Genomic DNA, 22,134 nt, shown 5'->3' with positions numbered 1-22,134 from the left:
CATTGGGAGTATGTGGAAGTCCAAGTTTGGCCAAGGGAGTGAAGAATCAAGATTCATCCAGTAGTGTGGTCAGTGGACGCCGGTACAGAGGAGAAGGGGCAGGACGTACCTGCTGAAACCTTGCTATCGTCCAGACTCCTCCACTTCCGAAGGGCGTACTTACACTCTCTGTGTCAACTGCCTCGTCTGAAATATGGAGGAGAAGAGCCGTTTCTCTGTTGACCTCACAGGGTTGATGTCAGAGCAGATGATGTAATAATTGTATACATTTTCGAAAAATATATTGTAACATATATTTTGAGAGACTGACTCAGAAGCAGTAAGTGGCATCAGGGTATATAATTTATGGCCTCTGTCTTTCCCTGGTCTCAGGTTTAGCTCCTTGGTTGGTCTCCTCCCTCTCTTTCATTTCAAGGCCCTGAAATGAGGATTAGAATCACATTTCGAGCCTGACCCAGACCTCGTATAGCCACAGTCTTTCCCTGGGACTAACCGAAGCTAGAAAGGAGGGTCCTCAAGACAGATACAGAAAAACAGTGTCCCATCAGTGTAGCATTTAACTGAAATTCAAACGATGTACCTGGTGTGACTTGTTTAATTGTACACATGTCGGGGGAGGCCACATGAGCTATCTCGAGATGCACGTGAACCGTTCAAGCGGCCTCCCGATGACCTCAGGGGGCTTCAAGGGCCCTTGGCTCTCTCTGGAATTGTTGGAAGTTCGGGGAAGCTCACCCAGGCCAGAGTGGGTCACATGCCTCTCGCAGAGAGAACTGGGAACCATGGTTGGTTCCCCAGCAACCCCAGTTTGCCAGGGCAGCCTTTTCTAGCAGGGCTGCTGAGTGCAGCTGCCGACTCACAGACGGCTGCGCCCCTGGTGGCGACCACAGGGACTGCCTTTCCTGCCGGGCCCCCTGCCGTCCAGCCCCTGGGGCACACACAGGGGGGCCCCCAGCTCTGTCCTCCTCCCCCCAGCCTCCAGCCTATCCCCTAAAGGACTGGGTGCTTGACCACCTCCATTTTTGAAGCTGAGAGAGGCCACTGACTGTCAGCCAGTCTTCCCCACCTAGCATCTGCTCATCGATGGCTGGTGGTAGTCAGTGAAGACAGAGCACTTCTCCAAGTGCCTTCACACAGTGGTTCGTCCCTCCCTCAGCAGCAGCTTCTGTAACATTAGTATGTGCTGTTACTGTCCTATTTTACAGATGAAGAAACTGAGGCACAGAGAGGTAGAGCAATCTGTCCACCGTCACAGAACTAATAAGCGGGAGTGGAGGGGGGAGTCAGGAGTTGAACCCAGCAGTTCTGTCGTCAGAAGCTGTGCTTTTTAACCACTAGACCAACTACCCCTCGGTTGCCCCCAAACAGAAATGGCTGCATCCAGTTTACAGGCCTTCTTAACCTGTCTTCCTTGTGTATAAGAAGCACAAGTTGCCTTATAGTTTATTATTTAAGATTTTCAACAACATACTATAAGGGTTGAAGTCTGTTACTAGCCCCATTTTACAGATGAGGAAAGTGAGGCTTAGGAAAATCTAACTCACAATTCAAGCTATCTTAATCGAGACTGAATTGAAACTTAACGTCCTTCTAACATCCAGCCCACACCCCTAACCACCCGGGCCAGGGACCATGAATTATAAAATCCAGTAAGCCTGCTTAAGAATCAGAATCTGGGACAATTTAGGCAAAGACAGCCAAAGAACACTCCTCGCCAAAAGCACCTTCTTGTCATCCTAACACTTGACTTTCCTCAATGTGTCATCTTCATTGAGTTATTTACACATTTTTTTCTACCCATCCTCTTAGCTCACACAGACATTTTGTATACATTTCTCATTTTAATCATCACTGGTTCTCCCACCCCACTCCCATTTCTCTGCGGATATAGTGAGAGGAGCTGGGTATTGGAGATTCGAGCATGTAACTAGGACAGAGTGACTACCTGGCCTCAGGGAACATGACCTCCATAGCAAATGCAGGTCTCTAGACCCCAGATCACAAACACCCCTCAGTGCTGAATGGTCCGATGGAGAAGGGAGAAAAACCCAGGTGGGCACGAGGCAGGCACGGCCCCCATCGTCCTGCTCTCGCGCCCTTCTGTGAAAAGTTTAGATTCCACTGGGCAACACCAGCAGAGATTGAATGGGTGGTTTGTTTTTCCACTGCCTTTCTTGGTGGGACTGTCAGCTTCTGAATATTAATAGTTTATGTAGATTTGGTGGCTAGGTAAGAGATATTTTATTGTTTCTTATAGTTTTTCCCCTTTGTAGTTTATAGTACACTGTGAAGTTTGAAAGTAAAATTCTTTTTCTTGACTTCTACACTCGGAAAATATTTATTCCCCCCTGCGTCTCAATCGTATGCATCATAAACTAACCCAGTTCAGTTTATTTACTTCTCTCTTGTTGCAGCACCGTGATCAATTGTAGCAACACAGGCATATAATGGTAGAGACTTTTGCTTTACAGCAGGAAGAGCGTGAGCTACTGCAGTCTCCCTTCAGAGTGATGAGTAATGAGGCTGCCGTTTAGAGATGGCCTGTTCAGAGGGGGCGCAAGGCACAGCAGAGGCGTTTGAGGCCACCCAGGACTGGGAAAGATGAGGGGCAGGACGAGAGGGGGGCAAAAGAAGATGAGATGGTTGGGTGGCATCACCAGCCCAGTGGACATGAGTTTGCGCAAACTACAGGAGATGGTGAAGGACAGGGAAGCCTGGCGTGCTGCAATCCGTGGGGTTGCAAAGAGTCGGACACGACTGAGCACCAACAGAAGGCTGGCTTGCTGTGCGTCACTGGAGGGGGAGGTCACGATCCCTAGTGCAAAATGAACTGGCCTGCACGGGAGAAATTCCTGGGACCCTGCAAGAGTTTTCATGTCTGGGCTGGACCGCTTGGAAAGTCAGGAATTTGCTGAGGTGGGAAGCAGGACAAGCTTGCTCCCAGGGAGTTTCCCGCTTCCTGGTGACGAGCAACCTGTTGACTTAGTTCTCCCCCAGGGGCTGTTGGTCGCCAGCCATGGGTAGGGAGGCCCCAGGCACTGCAGTCAACCTGCAGGTCCCTCTGGGCTTCCCAGCGCCTGTCTTCTGCCCTGAGTCCCCCTCCACTTCAACAGGTGCCCAGACATTGGTCAGGCACGTGCAGCCTCAGCAGTAGAAGGACAAAACGTCTGCCAGCCCACCCTCCTCTCCCATCATGCTTCTTCTGAGGTAGGCATGCTAGTGCCATGTGGGGCACACAGCATGTGAACACATCACAAGATGTGAGTTATATCCGGAAGAAGCCAGGTGGGTTCAGGCAGAAGGCTGATCCTAGGGAACGGGTTCCCATTAAACCCTCCCAGATAGATAATAAAGCCTCGACTCCTGTCTCCAGACACACGTCTGTCCCTTCTACGTGACTGTGGCCTGAACAGAGATGCAGAGACACAGTCCTTGTACGATCGAGTTCAAAACCAAATTGAGGTAGTGGCTTTCCTGCACCGAGAAAAGAAATGAGAACCAAAAACACGCTTGTGCACCAATAAGAAACCACTTGTATGGTTAGAGATAAAACTGTGCCTGTTTGTTTATTTATTTGGAGTTTGGGTGCTTTCCAGTGTTTGTGAGCCTGTTTAAACTGGAAATGTCTGTTTAATGTGGCAAGATGACATCATTGGGATGCACACTCTTTTCCTATTTGAAGAAATTGACGCCCTTACCCTTAGGAGGTTGATCATGTCTTAGAGCCTTGCAAACTCTGAAAACATTTTGCTTGATCCAAGGTTGGACTTTATAATCCATCAGAGAGATCCACGTGATTCCCATCCCTCCCACCTTATTATGTGGCCCAGGCAATGCAATAATCTGTAGCCAGGTTCGGGCCTTATCTAGTAGAACTGTTGCCAGTAAAGCCTGTGTGAAGACAGGGTTCTCTGCTCTGGTACAGATGGTACAAACCACTGTCTCCCCTGCTGGGGACTGGTGTCACTTATGATGTTCGCATGGTTCTTTTCATCATGACTGTGGTGATCCCCATTGAGGGGATCCCATGGAAGGCATGGCTGCAGCCATACAGAAGATACTGTTATTTGGTTGGTCTCTGACGTAGAGAGTATTAATTTCTTAAATAATTTTCTTCATTTATTCTTGGCTGCGCTGAGTCTTCGTTGCTGTGCACGGGTCTCCTCTAGCTGCGGCGAGCAAGGGGCTGCTCTGTAGCTCTGGAGTGCAGGCTTCCCACTGCGGTGGCTTCTCTTGTTGCAGAGCACGGGCTCTAGACACTCAGGCTTCAGCAGCTATAGCACGTGGGCTCAGTAGTTGAGGCTCCCGAGCTCTAGAGCACAGGCTCAGTAGTTGGGGAATGGACTTAGTTGATCCAGGGCATGTGGGATCTTCCTGGAACAGAGATCAAACCATCCCATGTCTCCAGCATTGGCAGGCGGATTCTTTACCACCACAGAAGCCCCAAGAATGCCATCTTTAATTACTGTAGCCAACACGTATATCCTGCTTGCTACATGCTGGGGGGCTGTTACTGACAACAGCTCTATAAAGTATAGATACTCTTGTCACCTCATTTTACAGGTGAGGAAACGGAGCTGGGAGAGAGAAGAGCTTTGCCCAGGGTCTCCTGGCTCAGAAATGACAAGGTCATGATGGAGACCAGATGCTGGCTTTTAACCTCTCCCCAAAGAACAAATAGAAACTTGTATTTTTAACGCTTGAAAAACTTTAGAATTTGAAAAGATCAAGCCCTCTAGGAGACACAGAAGTAAGCCAGGTGGGGTGCCATCTTTTCTAAGGGTAGTTGGGAGACAAAACTCATATGTTATCACTCCTCTTTCCTAGTCTTTTCAAACTACATAATTTAACATAGAAAAACTGAAGGGAATTTTTGTAAAGACTTCCTCTTCCTTTAAACCACCCCAAGAATCACCCAGCATGTGTTCTTTTAGGGAGTGACTGAAGTTATATTTGTGAGGGAGAACACCTCGAAATTAATGCACTTTTTCTATATAAGGTACTTGACAGAAAACCAGAATTAATAAGAAATAGCCTATCAAAAAATGTTTAGTCTCAGTCTGGTAGTTTGTGATACAAGTTGAATCAAATTTCATATTTTAAGCTTTAATACTGCCATTTAGAATGATTTAGAAGAATTTCCTAGTTTGTCTTTAGATGTAGTTTGAGAATTCATGAGGAAGTCTCCATATTTCAATTTAGCTTGTAAAAATTTTTTTACTGGTTAATCATAGACTTGCCTAAGATTTGTTCATGTGTATTGTGGTTTAGTCGGTCTAAACCAGTCATGTTTGACCCTTTTTGGCCCCCTTGGACTGTAGCTCCCCAGGCTTCTCTGTCCATGGAATTCTCCATGCAAGAATACCTGAGTGGGTAGGCATTCCCTTCTCCAGGGGATCTTTACCACCCAGGGATCAAACCCAGGTCCCCTGCATTGCAGGCAGATTCTTTTCCATCTCAGCCACGAGGGAGGTGGCTTCCAAAGATTTTTGGTTGTATATTAAAACTTGTTGGGAGTTTGCTGGCGGCCTAGTGGTTAGGATTCCAGGCTTTCATTGCTGTAGCTTGGGTTCAATCCCTGATTGGGGAACCAAGATCCTACAAGCCGCGTGGCATGACCAAGAAAAAAAAAATATTGTCATTGTTTCTGAAATAATCTAACCCCGGAAAGACCATTGAATCCATAATCTTACTATCTGCTTCTAGTCAGGGCCTCCCCTTTGTGAGACCTGCCCTTCTTAGATCTGGTTCAGAGGTTGAAGGTGACATTAAGAAGCCATTAGTGCTCAGTGTGTTAAACCTTCTAAATATAACAGACAGGGTAGCTGCCAGCCTTTGACTTTGTAATCTGTAGATTAAAATTCCAATAAAGGGAAGAACATAATAAATCTTCTAGGTTCTTGCAAGTCAGATCTCTGACCAGATCCATCACCCAGTGTGTGGATGACCTTTTTTTTTTTTTTTTGCTTCTTGCTTCCTTCTTTCTACTTCTGATGCTGTCCGTCTAGCCACTCCCTTCCAGTTTTGACATTGCTTTCCTCCCTGCCAGAGAGGAGGGGGAATAGAGCAACTTGGATCCCAATCAGAATGGGCCCATTCCTGGGTCTAGTGAGGCTGAGAATGAAACAAAGTGGCGGGGTAGGGACTGCAGCAGGGCGTGGGGCGCCAGTGGGGTTAACATGGACATGGCGGGGTTAATACAGGGACGCAGTGGTGCAGAGGTCCAGCCTGTGGGTTCTCTAGAGGCTCAGCTCCTAGCGGTTCTGCATTCCTCCCGATTGTAGATCATCAAGACCCAGAGACGCATGCAGATCAGTCCCAGGCTTTCGTCTGAGGTCTGCTCCCTGACAATCAGAGATGAGAGTCTGTTGCAGGGTGTGGCAAGTGTCAGCTGCGTGGCCCAGTGACAGCACGTTACAGGGCTAAGCGGTGGTTTGAGTTGGTCGGTGAAGTTCCCTGGTGCTATTTGTGCATCTCAGTTTACCCTGTAGGGGACCAGGCAGGAGCTGAGGCCTTTTCTTCCCCGTAATGTTGATTTTATTAATGAGCAAGACAGGAAAACAGTCCCATTTTGGTTGCTTCCCACAAAAAACAACATCTAAATGTCTTGAAAATTTAATGTTGCCTTTGAGCTACCTTGGTATTGTACCCACAACTTCAGAATGAATACCCTCTGGCTTGAGGGCTTCAGCTGGTTTTTGACACATCTTATAAGCAACTGGAATAGTCAACTCCAGACTCACACCTTTGGAGACATCTTCCCTTCTGATTACTCTGGGAGTCAGGGTAGAGAAAAATCTCTATGATCTATCTTTTAAGAAAAAAAAATTTTAAAAAAAACCCAAAATAACACGCCACATAGTGCTACCATTTGGGTTTGAGGGGTGTTGTGAAGCAAGAGAGACAGCGCCTCTTATTTCCAAAATTAATTGTATTTGGAAGTTAAAGGGGGGGAAAATGTATGCCATACAGCAAGTACCCACTTTTTTCCCCTTGAGAGGTTTCTCAAGAGTGCCATGAAATCAAACAGTGATGGATATTCAACTTCAAAGAGGTGAAGCTGGGATGGAGTTCAACATTCCTTCAAATGGACGTGACTGCTTGAAACCCCCTCTGTGTCATTTGGATGATGTGTGCATCGCTCCCAGCCCCATCCCTTCCTCTGCCCAGCCGCACTCCGGCTGAGGGTGGCAAAGAAGGGCAGTCAGGAGCTCTCTCACCCCCCTCCCATGGCTCCTGTATGTATGCACACTGGAACTTCCTCCCAGGTGCAACCTCAGCCTTGCTTGCCTGCCTTGTGCTGGGGAAATCTCAGCCATTTTCCTGTGTGCCAAGGAGGGAGCCCTGCCAAGCAGCTGGGGTGGAATGAAAACTCCAGGTGTTTGCAGAGGGTGTCCTCACCCCTTGTGTATGGCCTGGCACTCTTTTGGGGACTCTGTGATTGGGACAGTGAGTAAAGAAGGCCAGAATCCTACTCAGGGACCTGCCAGACTGGACACATGGGCGCTCTGGTGGGAATGTGTTGCTCAGGGGAAGCCACCAGGGGCCAAGTTTGTGGTCATTCAGCCCCCCTCCCGGCCTCAGGCCCTAGAGAACACAGTGATGATAAATGTCCGTCCCTGCAGAGCTGGGCTGTGGCATTGCTTCAGTCCTCTCCCTGCATTTGTTGGCGGAAACTCTCTCCACATTTGTTGATATCTCTCTCACTTGTTCAGCTGTGTTCTACTTTTGGCCACCCGTGGACGGTAGCCCATCAGGCTTCTCTGTCCACGGGGATTCTCAGGCAAGAATACTGGAGTGGGTTGCCATTTCCTTCTCCAGGAGATCTTCTTGACCCAGGGAGGGAACCTGCATCTGCCGCATTGGCAGGCGGATTCTTTACCACTGAGCCACCTGGAAGCTTTTGTCGAGGGGAGGGTATAAATGTCAGTGGATTTGAAGTGGGGGGGGGTGTGATTTGTGGAGGGCCATGCCAGGCACTGTTATCTTTGAGACCGAACAAACTGCAGCCCAGCCTTTGATCAGGTGGAGATAAGGTTGGATTAAGACCTTTTTTTTTTTTTTTCCACTAATACTAGACTCTGACCACCCCCGCCCCCTCATTTTCAACAATGGACTTACTACTCTTGAGCACCTACTGTGTGCCAGGCGGTTTACCCACATCACTTTCTCGTGGAGCCCTCGGAACCGCCCAGAGAGCCTGCTCTTTACCGACGTGACCGGCCTAGACCGCGGGCCTAGTGGCCTTCCCCAGCCGCGGCGCAGTATTGGAAGCGACAACTGTGGGGAGGGCGCGGGGCGTTGGAGTTCCCGCCGTGCCAGCCCGCCCGCCCGCCCGCCGGGAAGGCCGCCGTGGGGACCTCGGGCCCGAGCCGCGGGGGGAGCAGCGACAGCTGTCGATGTCGCACCGGGGGACTGCGCCCCCGCGGGGCAGACCCGGCGCCGGGCGGAGAGGAGGGGCGGCGAGGGGCGGGGCGCGCGGGGCGGGACGGAGGAGGGGCGGTGGCACCGGCGGCTCGGGCTCCGCGCGCCGAGGAAGTCCCGCTCCGAGAGCTGCGAGCGTCTGGAGCAGGCGCGCTCGGCACAGTTGGGGAGCGAAGTCCGGAGCCAGGGGCCCCGTGCCGCCGCCGCCGCCCCCGCCCGCCACCCGTCCAGCCAGAGATCCTGCGGCGCCGGCGGCGGCCGCCGATGGAGTTCACTTGAGCGGCGAGGCGGCGGGAAAGGCAGGCGCCCGCGAGCGGAGCGCGGGCCGGAGCCGAGCCAGCCCCGGGCGCTTCCCGCCCGCCTGCCCGCGAGCTCCGGCCGGGAGTCGCCGCGGGCCCCGCGCAGCCCGCCCGGCGCCCCGAACGCTGCAGCGCCGCCCGCGCCGCGCGCCAGAGAGATCGGCCCCGATTAAGGACTCCCGGAGCGTCTCCTCCAGCGCCGCGACGGCGGTGGCGGCGGCGGGACGGGGACTGGTCCGCCCGCGGGGCAGCTAGACAGGCGGGAACGGCAGTCGGGGAGCCGGAGGCGGCCGCCGGGGAGAAGCTGCCGCCGCCGCCGCCGCGCGCACTCCTCCTCCCTCTCCCTCCTCCCCTCCGCACATGGTCTCCTTTGTCCTGTCGCCGCCGCCGCCGCCTCGCTTTTAGCTCCGCGCGCCGAGGCCGCAGCTCGGGCCGCTCCTCTCCGCCTCGCCCGGGACGCCCCTCGAGTCCCCGCCAGCCCCGCGCGCCGCAGGAGCAGCCGGGAGGCAGCTGGGCGAACGCGGGCCGGGCGCTCCCTCCCGGCCGCCCGCCGGCTGCCTGCCTGGCCTCGGCCGCGCTGGATGTACGCGCGGCTCGGGCGCTCGGCCGCCCCGGAGCCGCCGCTCGTTGGGATTTGGTTCGTGTGCACCCGCTTCCAGACTTTCGCCGAGAAAGGAGCCGAGACCCGCGCGGACCCAGCCCGGTCGGAGTTGGGCGTTTTCTCTTCGTGTTTGGCTGATTTTACCCCTGGTCTGTGACGATCCCCCCACCACGAGCCTTGCTTTGGAACCAAACCATGAACTTGGGGCTGACAGGACCACTTAACCCTTGGCGACCAGGTAATGCAGCCCTGGAGGCGCGCGGCTGCCTCGCTCGGCGCCCGCGGTCGGAAGGGAGTCGGGGGTCTTTTGTTGGCGGCGGCCGGGCAGGGGTGGCAGGGGCCGCAGGAGCGGGCGGGCTTCTCGCGTCTGGCGCGCCCGAGCCCCCCGCCACCACCCACCCCTCCTCCCTCCTGCCCGGCCGCCCGCCTTTGTACTTTTCACCCCTGACTCTCCGGGCTCGGGCGGCCGGAGCTGCGCCGTGGTGCCCGGGGACCTAAGCCTCCCCGGCGCCACCCGCCCCGAGGGGCTCTGCCTGCCTTCGGCTCGGGCCAGGCCGGCGCCGGCTTGGGCTGGAGACCTAGGCTGCGCTCACCGCCGGTTCCCCGGGTAGCGCTTCCCCGCGCCGAGGTCGGGATCCTGGCCCGCACGCGGGGCCAAGGGAAGCGAAAGGAGATCTGGGCTCTGAATTGCCACAGCTGGGCAAAGAACTCGCGCTTAAGTTTCGAGGATGTTTCTCTTTTCTTATTGGAGATCCCCTCCTCATGCGGGTGCGGGTGCTCGGGGCCGACCCCGAGATCCGAGGCCGAAGGGAATTAAGATTGACCTCGAACCGGAGCGGCCGCGTCCCACCCCTGTCTACTCGGAAGGCTTTTATTCGTTTTCCTCATTCTCTGTGTTCCTTTCTTGAATCTGTTTGACTAGTTTAACTTTTCTTTAAACACCAGGTACAGCGTCGAATCATTTTTCAGTGTGGTGGGTTTTTTTTTTAATTTTATCTATTTCCATCCCCCTCCCCCAAATAAAAAGCAGTCAAAAGAGAGCTTTGTTTGTTTGTTTTTTTCCCCCTATCGTTTTTAGATATAGCGGCTACAACGCCGTGGCTTTGCAAAACCAAGTGAGGGGGATAAAGCGAAATGGCGAGCGAAATCTAAAGATCTTTAGTATGTAAGGGTGCCCCCGTGTTAACAGAGGAGAGACGCAAAAGCTATGCTCGCCAGCTAACTCTTGGCTCACCAGGTTTCCATTAGTCGTCCCTGATTTTTTTTTTTTTTTTTTTAATCAGGAAAAAGGTCCAGGTAACATAAAGAACTGCAGATTATTCTCTTAAAAACAATGAAAAAGAAAACTAGCATTAAGATCCCAGAAACCGCAAATTTGCACAAATGCTTTAGAGCGCAAGTCAAATTTGAAAGTTTATGGAGAAAGAAGCAAAGCATTTCCTTGTAGTTCCTGCTTAAGACTTTGGCGGAGAAGCTCTTTTCTGACTTTTCAGGACTGTGGTCCGCCATAGTTGGAACCGCCTGGATGGGAGAAAAAGGGTTCCAGGTCATTTTTCTGATTAGCCGAAGTCCCATTACCATCATTTTCTTTGGGGTGTTTTTCCACGGAGGCCTCTTTGAGACTGCCCACCCCCACCCCTCCCCAGTTGCAAAAGGGCTTTGTGACATGTATCAGAAAATTAAAGGGCTGGAGAAGCTTTTATTAGAGAACATTACTCCTAAGTCCTTCGGAATATCCTGTCAGACTCATTTCCTGAATAACTTACTGGATCGCATCATAATAATCACATCCTCTAAGTTTGCTTCAGACATAAGGATCACTAAACTGGCTACTTGAGAATACGGTGTGGAGCTGAGGCTAGAGTAGCAACCCCAGGGAGGGTGTGCAAGCCAGCCAGAGGGCCTCTTCACCTCCAGCTTCTGTCCTGTTTGATCTCTCCCTCCTCTTACACACACACACCCCAAGTGCAAATAAAAGCTGGATCAGGAGCCTTCTCTCCTCCCTGGCTGTTTTTTGCGTTGATGATACAATACCTCATTTCTGTGGTGCTTTAGCCCATTGAGACTCGTTTTAATAGGTAGTCCTCAAATCTGCAAGGGTTATTGCATTTTGGCAAACTGATTTAATTAACAGCCTCTCCCCTTTTTTCCTTTTAAAAATAGCAGCTGTAGTGTAAGCCATGAATTTAACATAGCCATTCTAATTTGAAGAGACACTTTTTCATCAAGTAATGGTGAAATGCTCTTTGCTCCAAGTTTTTAGCTGGAAACTCGTGTTCCTAGAAACCTCACTAAATATTACAATAGGACAACACTGTTTCTGTGATTTTTGCTTCTGTACCTCAGTGTTCTTGATTTGTTTCATGCATAGCTTGTTTCCCCCTCCATGCAGTACTTTTTTTGGCAGTTTATTTTTATGAAAAGCTACTATGGTGTGCAGTTTTATTTAAAATGGCAGGAAGGCCCTTGGCATATTTTTTATTCATGCAAAATAAAAGGAAGCATCCATCTAGGATTTATTTTATTTTAAACTGCTTATGTATAAGTGTATGTAATTCAGCGCTTGTTTTGCATGTACATTCATTTTTTTCTTCATCTATTAATCTTCAGAACCACCCTTACAGTAGGAAGATTAGAATTAAAATAAAGGGGGAAATAGTCATAGTAACAATATTTTATGTCTTTCTGTATCACTTACATTGAGAACTAGAACTTGTTCGCTTCAGACATAAGGATCACACAGGAATGTCTCATCTTTGTCAACATAGCACAAAAAGACTAAATTGAGTATCTTCTTTGTCCCCAAAAGCCAGCTCGAGAGTCTGAATTTGTTGTATTTCAGATTCTCCCCTCCCTCTACTTCTTATATTTTCTCTAGATTTATTCACCATTCTATGCTTTGTCAAAAAATGCATCTCTGTGTGTAAAGTGTGAAAATCATTGATTTCTTACAATGGTTGGGTAGCAAAAAATAGCATAAATATAACCATTATAACTTTAAATGCAGGTACATTCTCTAATTATTCCATAATGGAGCTGCTTAATTTTTAAGTTTCTTTTTTTTTTTAATTTTTCAAATTGTAGAAGTACAGTGCTTCTGAAACATCATAGCATTTTCCTCCAAACCGACTTTATGTTGATTTTCCAGAACATTAGTGTATAATTTAAATTGGCTTTACTCTCGCTGTTTAAACAGGCTTACTTCACTTTCCTGGAGCCACTGTAATAATTAGCAGACATGATTTCTAGAAAATGGAAAGGAAATAATGCTGACAGTGTATATAGTGTCAGCGTGTTGGGCAGGTTGGCTGGGTTTCATTTCAACACCAAGGTCGTCCTGGTTACCACAGGGGACAAGGACCTCGGGGTCATCAGATAAATCTTTAAAAACAAATTTCAGGGAGTGCTGGACAACACTTTTTAGTGAGGAGAGGCTTAGTGTTAAATAATAGGCATTTCTGGTTTCTGAGAGAAAATTGAAAAACAGGCATGTCTGCAAATGTGGAAAAAAGTACCGTTTCCAAAATAATGATCTGTCAATGAAATTGCAAAATCATTATGTGAATGAGCTGAATTGCTTTGTGTATCATCTCATAGAAATATGTTTTGCACAGATAATATGTCTAATAAGGACACATTTTTAAAATCAGATTTTTTCCCCCTTAGCAAATAGCTGCACTGCAGGTCTGCCTCATGCAGTCAACCAGCACCACCTTATGGAGGATTGGGGGAAATTACTGCTTTCCTTTTCAGGCTTTTCAAAAATGGAGTAAATTGATTTAAAATAATAGTAGTGATGCTAGTGACCACAGTATTCATGACAACGATAACTCTTTTTCCCCCCTTCTTGTGTTGCAGGCCTCAGATGCCAGCTCTGAAAAACTCTTCAATACTGTTATAAACAAAGGTAAGAGCCCTTAAATCCGAGCGGTAGTTTATTTTCCTATTTGTTCTGTTGTCTTTGCCTTGAATGAAAGCAGAAAGAACAATGGTCATCCCTTACCATTCTGGAGCTCCTGTTCATAATTGTATTTTTGCTTGAGACAGAATCTATGCTTTCCTGATGTATCCCAAAACAGTTTATTGTAAAAGAACACATTGAATCCTTATTTAAATTGATTTGCCTAAGAAATGACTACGTCTCTGTGACTTTCATTTAATGTAGGAAGTGATCATGGAGAATAATCATTCTCAGGATGCCTTAACTTTATCGTTGGTTATCAACTACCCAGCAGTTGGAGAACGATAAATAGCTGGTTTGTACTGCAGACTCTAATAATCAGTACATGTTTAGTATTCACAGGATTATGGTCATAAACCAAGCCTTACTCTGCTGTGGGCTTTCTGTGAAGTTAATAAACGAGCAAGAGGGCAAAATTTAAATACGTGCTATTCCATTAATTTCTTCCAAACTGCAGTAGAGGCTGAGCGAGGCTAATGATATTGCAGTACATTAAGGGGAAACTTACCTTAAATCACTACCGATAGGTTTCTGGGCGGTTTTCATTGGTTGCAGTATTGTTGGGAATAATGAAATTTAAGGGAACTTCTAATACCAGGTTTTTGCAAAGATGTATTCTTTGAAAGATATAAATTATATAAACTCTTTGATCTCTTCCTCTCCACCATAGAACGTGATGTTTGCATCATAATAGCTAAATGCAGAATGTATGCTTCCCATCCTGGTCACCTTCTGTGTTCCATGGAAGATACTGGCTAGCTTGAACAGGGTTGGGCCTTCACAAAGTGTTATTTGAAACCGTGTCCACATTCTCCAGTGGCCTTGGCTAGCGTTTTTGCTAGCTGGTTAGTCAGACACATTCCGAAGTGCAGTTATTTTGAGCTCCCCGATTATTTTAGAATTCAAACCAACTGCAATTTTAAATAGTACATTATGTTTAGCGTTCCCTGGAGGTGTGCATGCTTATGTGATTGCTGTTACTCCCAGAATTATTGTCATATTGAATTTTATCTTTTTTTATTGCATAATGGAGTATTCCAGTTTTATATTTCATCGTATATTTTGATGGACTGAAAGTTTGTATAAATTTGTTGTCCATAATGCTAAAAGCCCAATAAAAGAAGGTACGTGGCAGTTCATAGCATACAGGGCTCGTATGGGAAAATGTGCGATTGTTTATTGCGCATTTTGACAAGGCAAGAGGATGGTAGATGGTCGTGGGTCCCTGTAAGACAGGAGGAGGAGGACCCTGCGGCGGACCTGAGGTCCTCCAAAGGAGGTGCTCTGTCTCAGTAACACTTGCCCCACCCGCTTCCACAGGACCCCCGCAGCCCACGTGACTGTGTCTGTCTTTTGCCAGCTTGCTGGGAAAGCTCTGGAATGTGTGTCCCCTCTCTGGGATCAGCCAGCCCTGGCCTGAGAGTTGGCTCTGCACTGAGGCCTGGCTGCCCTCAGGGGGCTGAAAGGCGCCCTTCAGGGCCCAGGAGGAGGGGTGGGTGGTGAGCAGCCTTGTGTGACCTCCCTCCCTCTGCGTCTTCCCTCCTGCTCCCCCCAACCCCGCACACCCCTGCCCCCTTTCCAATCAAACGTCTCCCACATTCTTATTTTTGTTTACTTACAGAGTGTGATTTGTGGCATCTATTTGGTTGTGAATAGTCCTCCTTCTGACAGGGTGCCTTTCTTCTGAGCTGCTTTTCTGGGGGTGATTTAGTTGCCTTGAAAGGATTAAGGTTTCTTTGTATACACTAAAATCAACACAGGCTTTTTTATTTTTTTTTCCCCCTAAGCTTTACTTGGGAAACCATACACAAATAAGCATTTTAGTTGATGGCAGATTATTCCTTTGCCCCTTATTTCCATCAAAATGGCCTTTCTTGGCTCCTCCAGAGTTTCCCCTTAACGCCTTATGCTAATTCCTGTTGGTAACATGAATGACAAGAGCCGGAATCAACGCAAATCCAGGTGGTGCCAAACAGAGGGACTGGTATCCAGCACCCGCCCTCCTCCCTGGAGAGAAAGAGATGAAGCAGGGGGTGGGGGTGGGGAAGGAGGGTAGCGTGGGGGCAGTTTTGTTAAGGGGATTAGTATTCACACTGCTAAATATCAGGAAAACAAGTTCCAAAAGACAGGTGCAGGGAGTCTTGCTATGTGCCTGTGGGTTTGGGTCTGTTTTTCACTCTGGGTAGCGGCAGTGTTTACCGGATGGATGGTTGACAAGGCCTTCAAGGAACTGTCAGCTTCAGGCGCGTCAAGTTCTAGTTCTATAAAAGCGGCCTGCCCCGCCCGCAAGTCTGGTCTCCCGACTCTGTCCAGTATTCTTAGCCAAGAGCAATAAAAAGCCATGTAAGAAAGGGCAAATTTACACCAGGTAACAAACACCGCTGGGAGAATCCTCAAAGCCTGGGCTTATTGAACAGTCTGACAAGAGTGCTGACACGTGTATGCTTCCCCCCTCCAGATGTTTAAAGCCACACATCACCTCTCCCTCTCTGGAGCCCCACCGGGCTCCGGCCTTCCAGAAGCGTGGCTTTAAGCTGCTGGCGAGATTATGCTGCTGAGCCCCGGCGGCAGGCAGATTTGGTCCATAAAATTTCACTGTGGGAGGGCAGTGCTAATCTCACAAGCTGATTGTGGTAGGGGGTTGGTGGGGGCACAGCTTTGATGTTGGGCCCCCGAGATGGCGGGGGGGGGGGGGGGGCATGTAGGTCTGACTGAAGCCGCAGGGGTCATGGCTCAAGTCCCATCAGTCTGTGAGCTGGAGTAAATCGTTTCGCCTCTTTAGGTCAGACTTTTCAGTCATAGCAGAATGGAGTCCTGGGCCAATGTGTCTGGTGGGGATAAGACAATTAGTTGGTGAGGAGGAGGGGCTGAAACAGAGTAGGCACCTCGAAGGTTTTCTATCCCTCTGCCTCTTTGATCTCGTTCTGATTCTCTCTGTTGTCGATCCCGTCTGATTTAATAGAGGACTAGTAAGATTTTGGTGTTTAGGTGTTCCAAATCATTACTTCCTTCTGATGCCTTTTATTTCACGTTTTGAAAGAAATTAATCAAACGGCACGTGCTTGTAGGTACACATGACTTGCTCAGTGAGAATTGAGCTTGTTCAAAGGTGTGGGGAGATGAACCTCCAAAGTTCAAGGCTTAGGGTTGGAGACATTTAAGAAAAAAAAAATAGTAACTTTAATCAAGGTCATGATTGCTGTATTTAATCTTTATGTGTTCAAATGTTTACAGGATGTTCATGTGAATTTTATGAATCCTTCTGTCTTTGTGACTCAACCATCTGCCAAAGAAAAAATTGATTTTCCCAATGAGGCAGAGAGACTGAGTTCTTGTCCATATTTAGTGGGTTGAACTGCTACAGTGGCAACAGGATGTGTACCCCAAATTCTGGACTGTTTATCCTTAAAAGGAGCGAACTTATCGGTCAATTCAATGTGTCCAGCCAGCATTTATTACTCTTCTTTACCTACTCTAAGGGCTTCCCAGGTGGCACAGTGGTGAAGCCTGCCAATGCAGGAGACACAGCAGATGCAGGTTTGATCCCTGGGCTGGGAAGATCCTCTGGAGGAGGAATAGCCAATCTGCTCCACTATTCTTGCCTGGAAAATTCCATGGACAGAGGAGCCCGGCGCACTACAGTCCATGAGATCGCAGAGTCAGACACAACTGAGAACACACTCAACACACCTACTCTAGGCTCTTATTTCTTGGGGATTTTGCCACTTTGATCTATAGGCAGAAATGCAGAAAGTGAGCACTGAGTAGACATGCCCATCCTGCCACCATCATTAATCTCTTTTAATCTCTGAAGTTGCTCCAAGGCGGAGCTTCCTGGAGGAAAGAAAAGAAGGGAAGCCATGTGTGGAAGGGAGAAGAACAAAAGTCAGGTGCTCTCTGGAGCCCTCTGTGTACCTGGTCCCAGCCCTGGTGGGGTCTAGGTTAGGGGCAGAGAAAAGGGCCCAAGTTGCCTCTTTTCCAGGATCTGTCCTGCAGCTGAGACAAGTCAGAGATGAGACAGGACCAGGAGGTGTATTTGACCCCATCGCTCTGTGAAAGCTGTGCCTCTCCTGAGTAGCTGGGGTGGGGATTGATCCAGGAAGGGCAGAGGGCCCTGGTTGTGCTCCCTTCTGCAGGGAGCGAGCACCCCTGTCTACTGAAATGTGGCCAGCAGAGGAGCAGACACCGTCCTCGGTCAGACTCCCATCTCCCCTGCCCCAGGGCAGCCCTGGGACTCTGGTGGGCACTCACTCCTCACGCTGAGCATCAGACGCAGTGCTGAAGCCACCTCGGTCTCACTGACCAGGACTGGTTGGCCTCTCTCAGGCCTCCCCGGACCTCCTAGCAGACACATTGGCCTCTTCTTGGGGTCGATTTTGTGCTGAAGGGTCTCCATAGGACACAGATGAGGCCGGAGCCTTTAGATTTAGTAGGGCCTTTGGGTATCTTTGACAATATGGTTTTATCACCAGTGTAGATGGTTAAGAAAATTGGTTGAGGTTTGAGATGAGGCAAGAAAAAAGTTTCTAAAGATGCTGCTTGTAAATGAGGTTCAGGAAGTGAGGACCTAATAAAATCTTTTCATGGTGATGATCTCACTTCACTCATCAAGTTTAGACACGAAGGGGGAGTTCCTTGGTTTGGTGACAAGTAAAGGTAAGAGTTACCACCAAGGCTCCTCCCCTAAAATAATTCTGGGCTTTCTGTGTAAGTGAAAACAGTGCAATTGAGTGTGGGATTAAGTGAAATTGCTCAGTCGTGTCCGACTCTTTGCGACCCCATGGACTGTAGCCTACCAGGCTTCTCCATCCATGGGATTTTCCAGGCAAGGGTACTGGAGTGGGTTGCCATTTCCTTCTCCAGGGGATCTTCCCAACCCAGGGATCAAACCCGGGTCTCCTGCATTGCAGACAGACGCTTTACCCTCTGAGCCACCAGGGAAACCCCTGAGTGTGGGGTAGCTTTCTTTAAAAAAAAGAAAAAGATGTAGAGTTTAAAATCTAATTATAATAAACACATGGAGACCATTTTATAATTTCTTGTCATGTCCTGGGTTTCGTTGTAAGGAGAACATGATGTGTAAAGCTCATTCCCCACGTGCAGGTGAATAAACTGAGCTCATTTCAGCTTCTATAAATTAGTTGCATTTTTGTACTGTCTTAAATCCTACAGAAGGGAAACTCGGACTGTCAGTCATTCTTTATTTTTCTTTCTCTGGACCTTTTTTTTGGAATTTCAGAGCATTTTCTTGGGTCTTTAGAAGACGGAGATGTCTGATATGAGGAAAATTAAATACTATTGAAGGGTAATTGGTGCTTGATTGGAGACAAAGGACTTGTGAGTGGTTGGGTTTTCCTTCCTACTCCACACTGCAGAGAACATGCAATCAGTTCCTTTTGTTATGGAAATTGACCTTCCTATAGGAGCCAGACTCTTAACACACGGAATTACGTTGTATAGATTTATTCCTTGAGACTTCTTGAAAATAGACACCTTGTATTCTTAGTGTGAAACCACCAAGAAGGGTCTAAAAATATTCCATGTTGTGAGAAAGTGTTTTCCACTAGATATTTTTCCATTAAGTGGTACCTAAGCTCTCGCTGACCTTGTGCATGAAGATAGTCAGGAATCCTGGGTACATGTTGGATCCTGTTACTGGAATGTCAGTGCCAGGGATGGAAGATATTCCGAGCATTTGAATTGATCTTGCTCGGGTCTTTGGAGTAGGACTGTCACAGCAGTGCCACTTCCCCAGATAAAAGGAGACCAGATTCCCTGATCTTGAGCGCCCCTCTGAGTTGGACCAGAGCGTTGTTGTTGTTTTGTTGCTAAGTGGTGTCCATCTCTTTGCAACCCCACCAGCACGCCAGGCTTCACTGTCCTTCCCTATCTCCCTGAGTTTGCTCAAACTCATGTCCGTTGAGCTGATGATGCCATCCATCTCATCCTCTGTCACCTCCTTCTCTTCCTGCCCTTAATCTTTCCCAGCATCAGGGTCTTTTCCAGTGAGTTGGCTCTTCACATCAGGTGGCGAAACTATTGGAGCTTCAGCTTCAGTCTTTCCCATGAATATTCAGGGTTGATTTCCTTTAGGATTGACTGGTTTGATCTCCTTGCTGTCCAAGGGACTCTCAAGAGTCTTCTCCAGCACCATAGTTCCAAAGCATCAATTCTTAGGCGCTCAGCCTTCTTTGATTCAACTGTCATATGGTACATGACTACTGGAAAAACCAGAGCTTTGACTAGAAGGGTCTTTGTCGGCAAAGTGATGTCTCTGCTTTTTAATACGCTGGCTAGCAGAGCAGGGGATAACATTCTTTTAGTCAGATGATTAGACGCCACTGTTTATCTTTGAGTCCACTGAAAAGCTTTTCCCTTACTTTATTGATTGATCACCGCTGTTCTTGGAAAGACTTCTCCATACTTGGCAATATTAGCAAAGACACTTGAATGTTGACCAGCATCAGTTTTCATTCCATTCATATTTAAGTGCTTTGTTTAGGCAGTGATGTCGAATTCACTTGTCTCAGAAAGTAATTCACACTCATAGTAGACTCTTGCCATAAAAAAAAAAAAAAACATCAAATTGGTTCTGGAGAGTCTTTAATGAGAACCATTCAGCGACAAAGGGCCTCCTTGCTGGTAACAGCTTCAAGTGCGTGGGGTCAGCCCAGGCCTGGAGAGTGTCCTGCGTGGAGGAAGCCCGTGGCTATCCCGTGGCCTCTGGATTATTTCTGGTTTCTGACAACTGCAGAAAAATGTTGTTTTTCTCTGAAAATGTATGTTTATTTAACTAGGTTTCTTTTTGCTTCACAATCTGGATTCCATTCACTCAGTTACCACTCCAATTAACTAACAATTATTTAACATTAACAGTAATTACAGACGCCAGTTAAGCGCCTACAGATGTCAACTGTTAGCTTTGTACCTAATCACTCAATGAAATGGAGAAAGTTCAACAAACATCAATTAGCCAAGCAATTAGTATGAGTTAGGAAAGAGCATGTTATCATGTGTGAGCTGATTCAATTTATTTTATTTTGGCAGTAAAACACACACAGGCAAGCGGCAGTAAGTTCCTCAGATAAGATAAAACTCCATTGTTGTGCAACTTACATAAGAATTCTTTCCTTGTGCATAAGTCAAATATGCTCTTGCCTGGAATTTATTTAACAAACAAAATTTGTCTCAGTTACTCAGACAGCCCAGCAATGCTCAGTCTCAGGAAGCAACTTGGGTGAATTATGAATCCAGTGAATATGCTATATAAGGAAATGTCAGAATTTTTTCAGTGAAGAAATGATCGATTCCCACTCAAATAATCTCCTCTGTGCCTTTTGAATTTTTACCAGCTTATTCCTGAACCTGTGGCGGAGTGGGTGCAACACGGATTTTATGAATTTCATGGTGCCTGAACTTTTTGCTCAGCTGTCTTTGATGTAGCCTGGGGCAGCCACTGAAGTCTTTAACCTCCTTGCCCAGTGTATGCTTTAAGAAAGTAACAGTGGTTCTCAATTGAAATCAGTTGAGGACCCACTTCATGAATTCACCAGGGAGATTCTGGGTCCAAATTCAGAAAGTCTATACCCTCCCCCACCCCCAAGCCAATCCCCATTCATAGACTAGGCTTTAATCCATTGCCTGGGTGCCTGGACTTACTGGGAGAATGCATTCTAGAGCCTGAGACAGTCCATCAATTAGTGATTGGAGGTTCATTGTACCTCCAGGTGGAAAGCTGGCCATACGTGGCTATGCCTCTGGCTCCTCTCCTAGAAGTGCCTTCTTGCCAGTTCCTGAAGCCTGTGGGGAGGAGTGGAAGGGGCCAGTCCTTACTGGGTGCTCTGCAAGGTGACTGTGGCCGTAATGTGCAGAATTCTCCATTTTAGCAAATCTCTCAGCACTAACTGAATCCAGGAGCTGAAAAATTAATGTTGGGAGTTCCTTGGTGGCCCAGGGGTTAGGATTCTGGGCTTTTCTCTGCTGGGGCCCAGGTTTAATCCCGGGTCCCTGGTTGCAGACTGAGATCCTGCAAAGCCACATGGCCAAAAAAAAAAAAATTCTGTTCAGTAGAATAGCTTAGGGTGTAGCACCGCCGTGTTCCATGTGCTTTTCTCTAATAAACAGTTTACCAGTGCCCAGGAGTCTGCCCAGTAATCCAGCCCCCTTCCCCATCACTTAATAGGGTCTCTGTTTATCTGCTTTGGCATGTTATGCTGCAGAGCTTAGACAGCAAAAGTCTCATATCAGGTGTCTGCTTGCGGACCAGCTGTGGTTCCCCTTCTCATTATTCTGGTACCCAGGTCAGAGAAGCAGCCCTCAGGGTAGTTATCTTGGTAGAAGGAAACAACCAGAGACAGAATCATAGACCGTGCCTTCAAGTTTCAGCTTGGTTGTGTGGTGTGGTGTTCCCAGCCATCTCATTGGCCAAAACAAGCCTCTAGGACTTTTCCTACCATGCCAGGCTAAGGTATTCTGTGTTCCCTGGAGTTAGTAGGAATTTCCTGTTGACAGTGGAGGGTCTTACCGACATCTTCATCCTCACCCAGGGTGCCCACCAACTCTCGGAGCAGGTGATGCCACAAAAGCATCATGGCGACTGCATGGCAGCCGGGCTCAGCTGTAGACACCTCTGACTTCCGTCCCTTCTAATAAGACATGAATTTCTCCATATTTCTACTCTCCATGCCCATTCCTGGGCCGGTAATTGGACCAGTTGTTCTTTTTCAGCCAGATTTTATTAGAAGTAACTTGGGATTTTCCAGCAGGGGCATTTCCCTAGCAACCGATGACGTAAACACGAGGCCCAAATCCATGCGGAGGTGGGAGGGGCGCCTGTTAATAAGGAGTAA

General features: G+C 48.2%; 1 protein-coding gene across 1 annotated transcript in view; it reads left to right on the top strand.

Annotated features, from left to right (window-relative positions):
- AUTS2 (activator of transcription and developmental regulator AUTS2) overlaps positions 1-22,134 on the top strand; it is a 1,187,145-nt gene that overhangs the window by 1,078,480 nt on the left and 86,531 nt on the right. Inside the window, exon 6 of the mRNA XM_061153366.1 lies at positions 13,183-13,231. Within this exon, the coding sequence (XP_061009349.1) occupies positions 13,183-13,231 (49 nt within the window). The remainder of the gene's footprint in view (positions 1-13,182; positions 13,232-22,134) is intronic.

Source organism: Dama dama, chromosome 10 (genome assembly GCF_033118175.1).
Source record: "Dama dama isolate Ldn47 chromosome 10, ASM3311817v1, whole genome shotgun sequence".
In the NCBI taxonomy this organism is placed as follows: Eukaryota; Metazoa; Chordata; class Mammalia; order Artiodactyla; family Cervidae; genus Dama; species Dama dama.
This window is presented reverse-complemented; position numbering and strand designations above follow the sequence as displayed.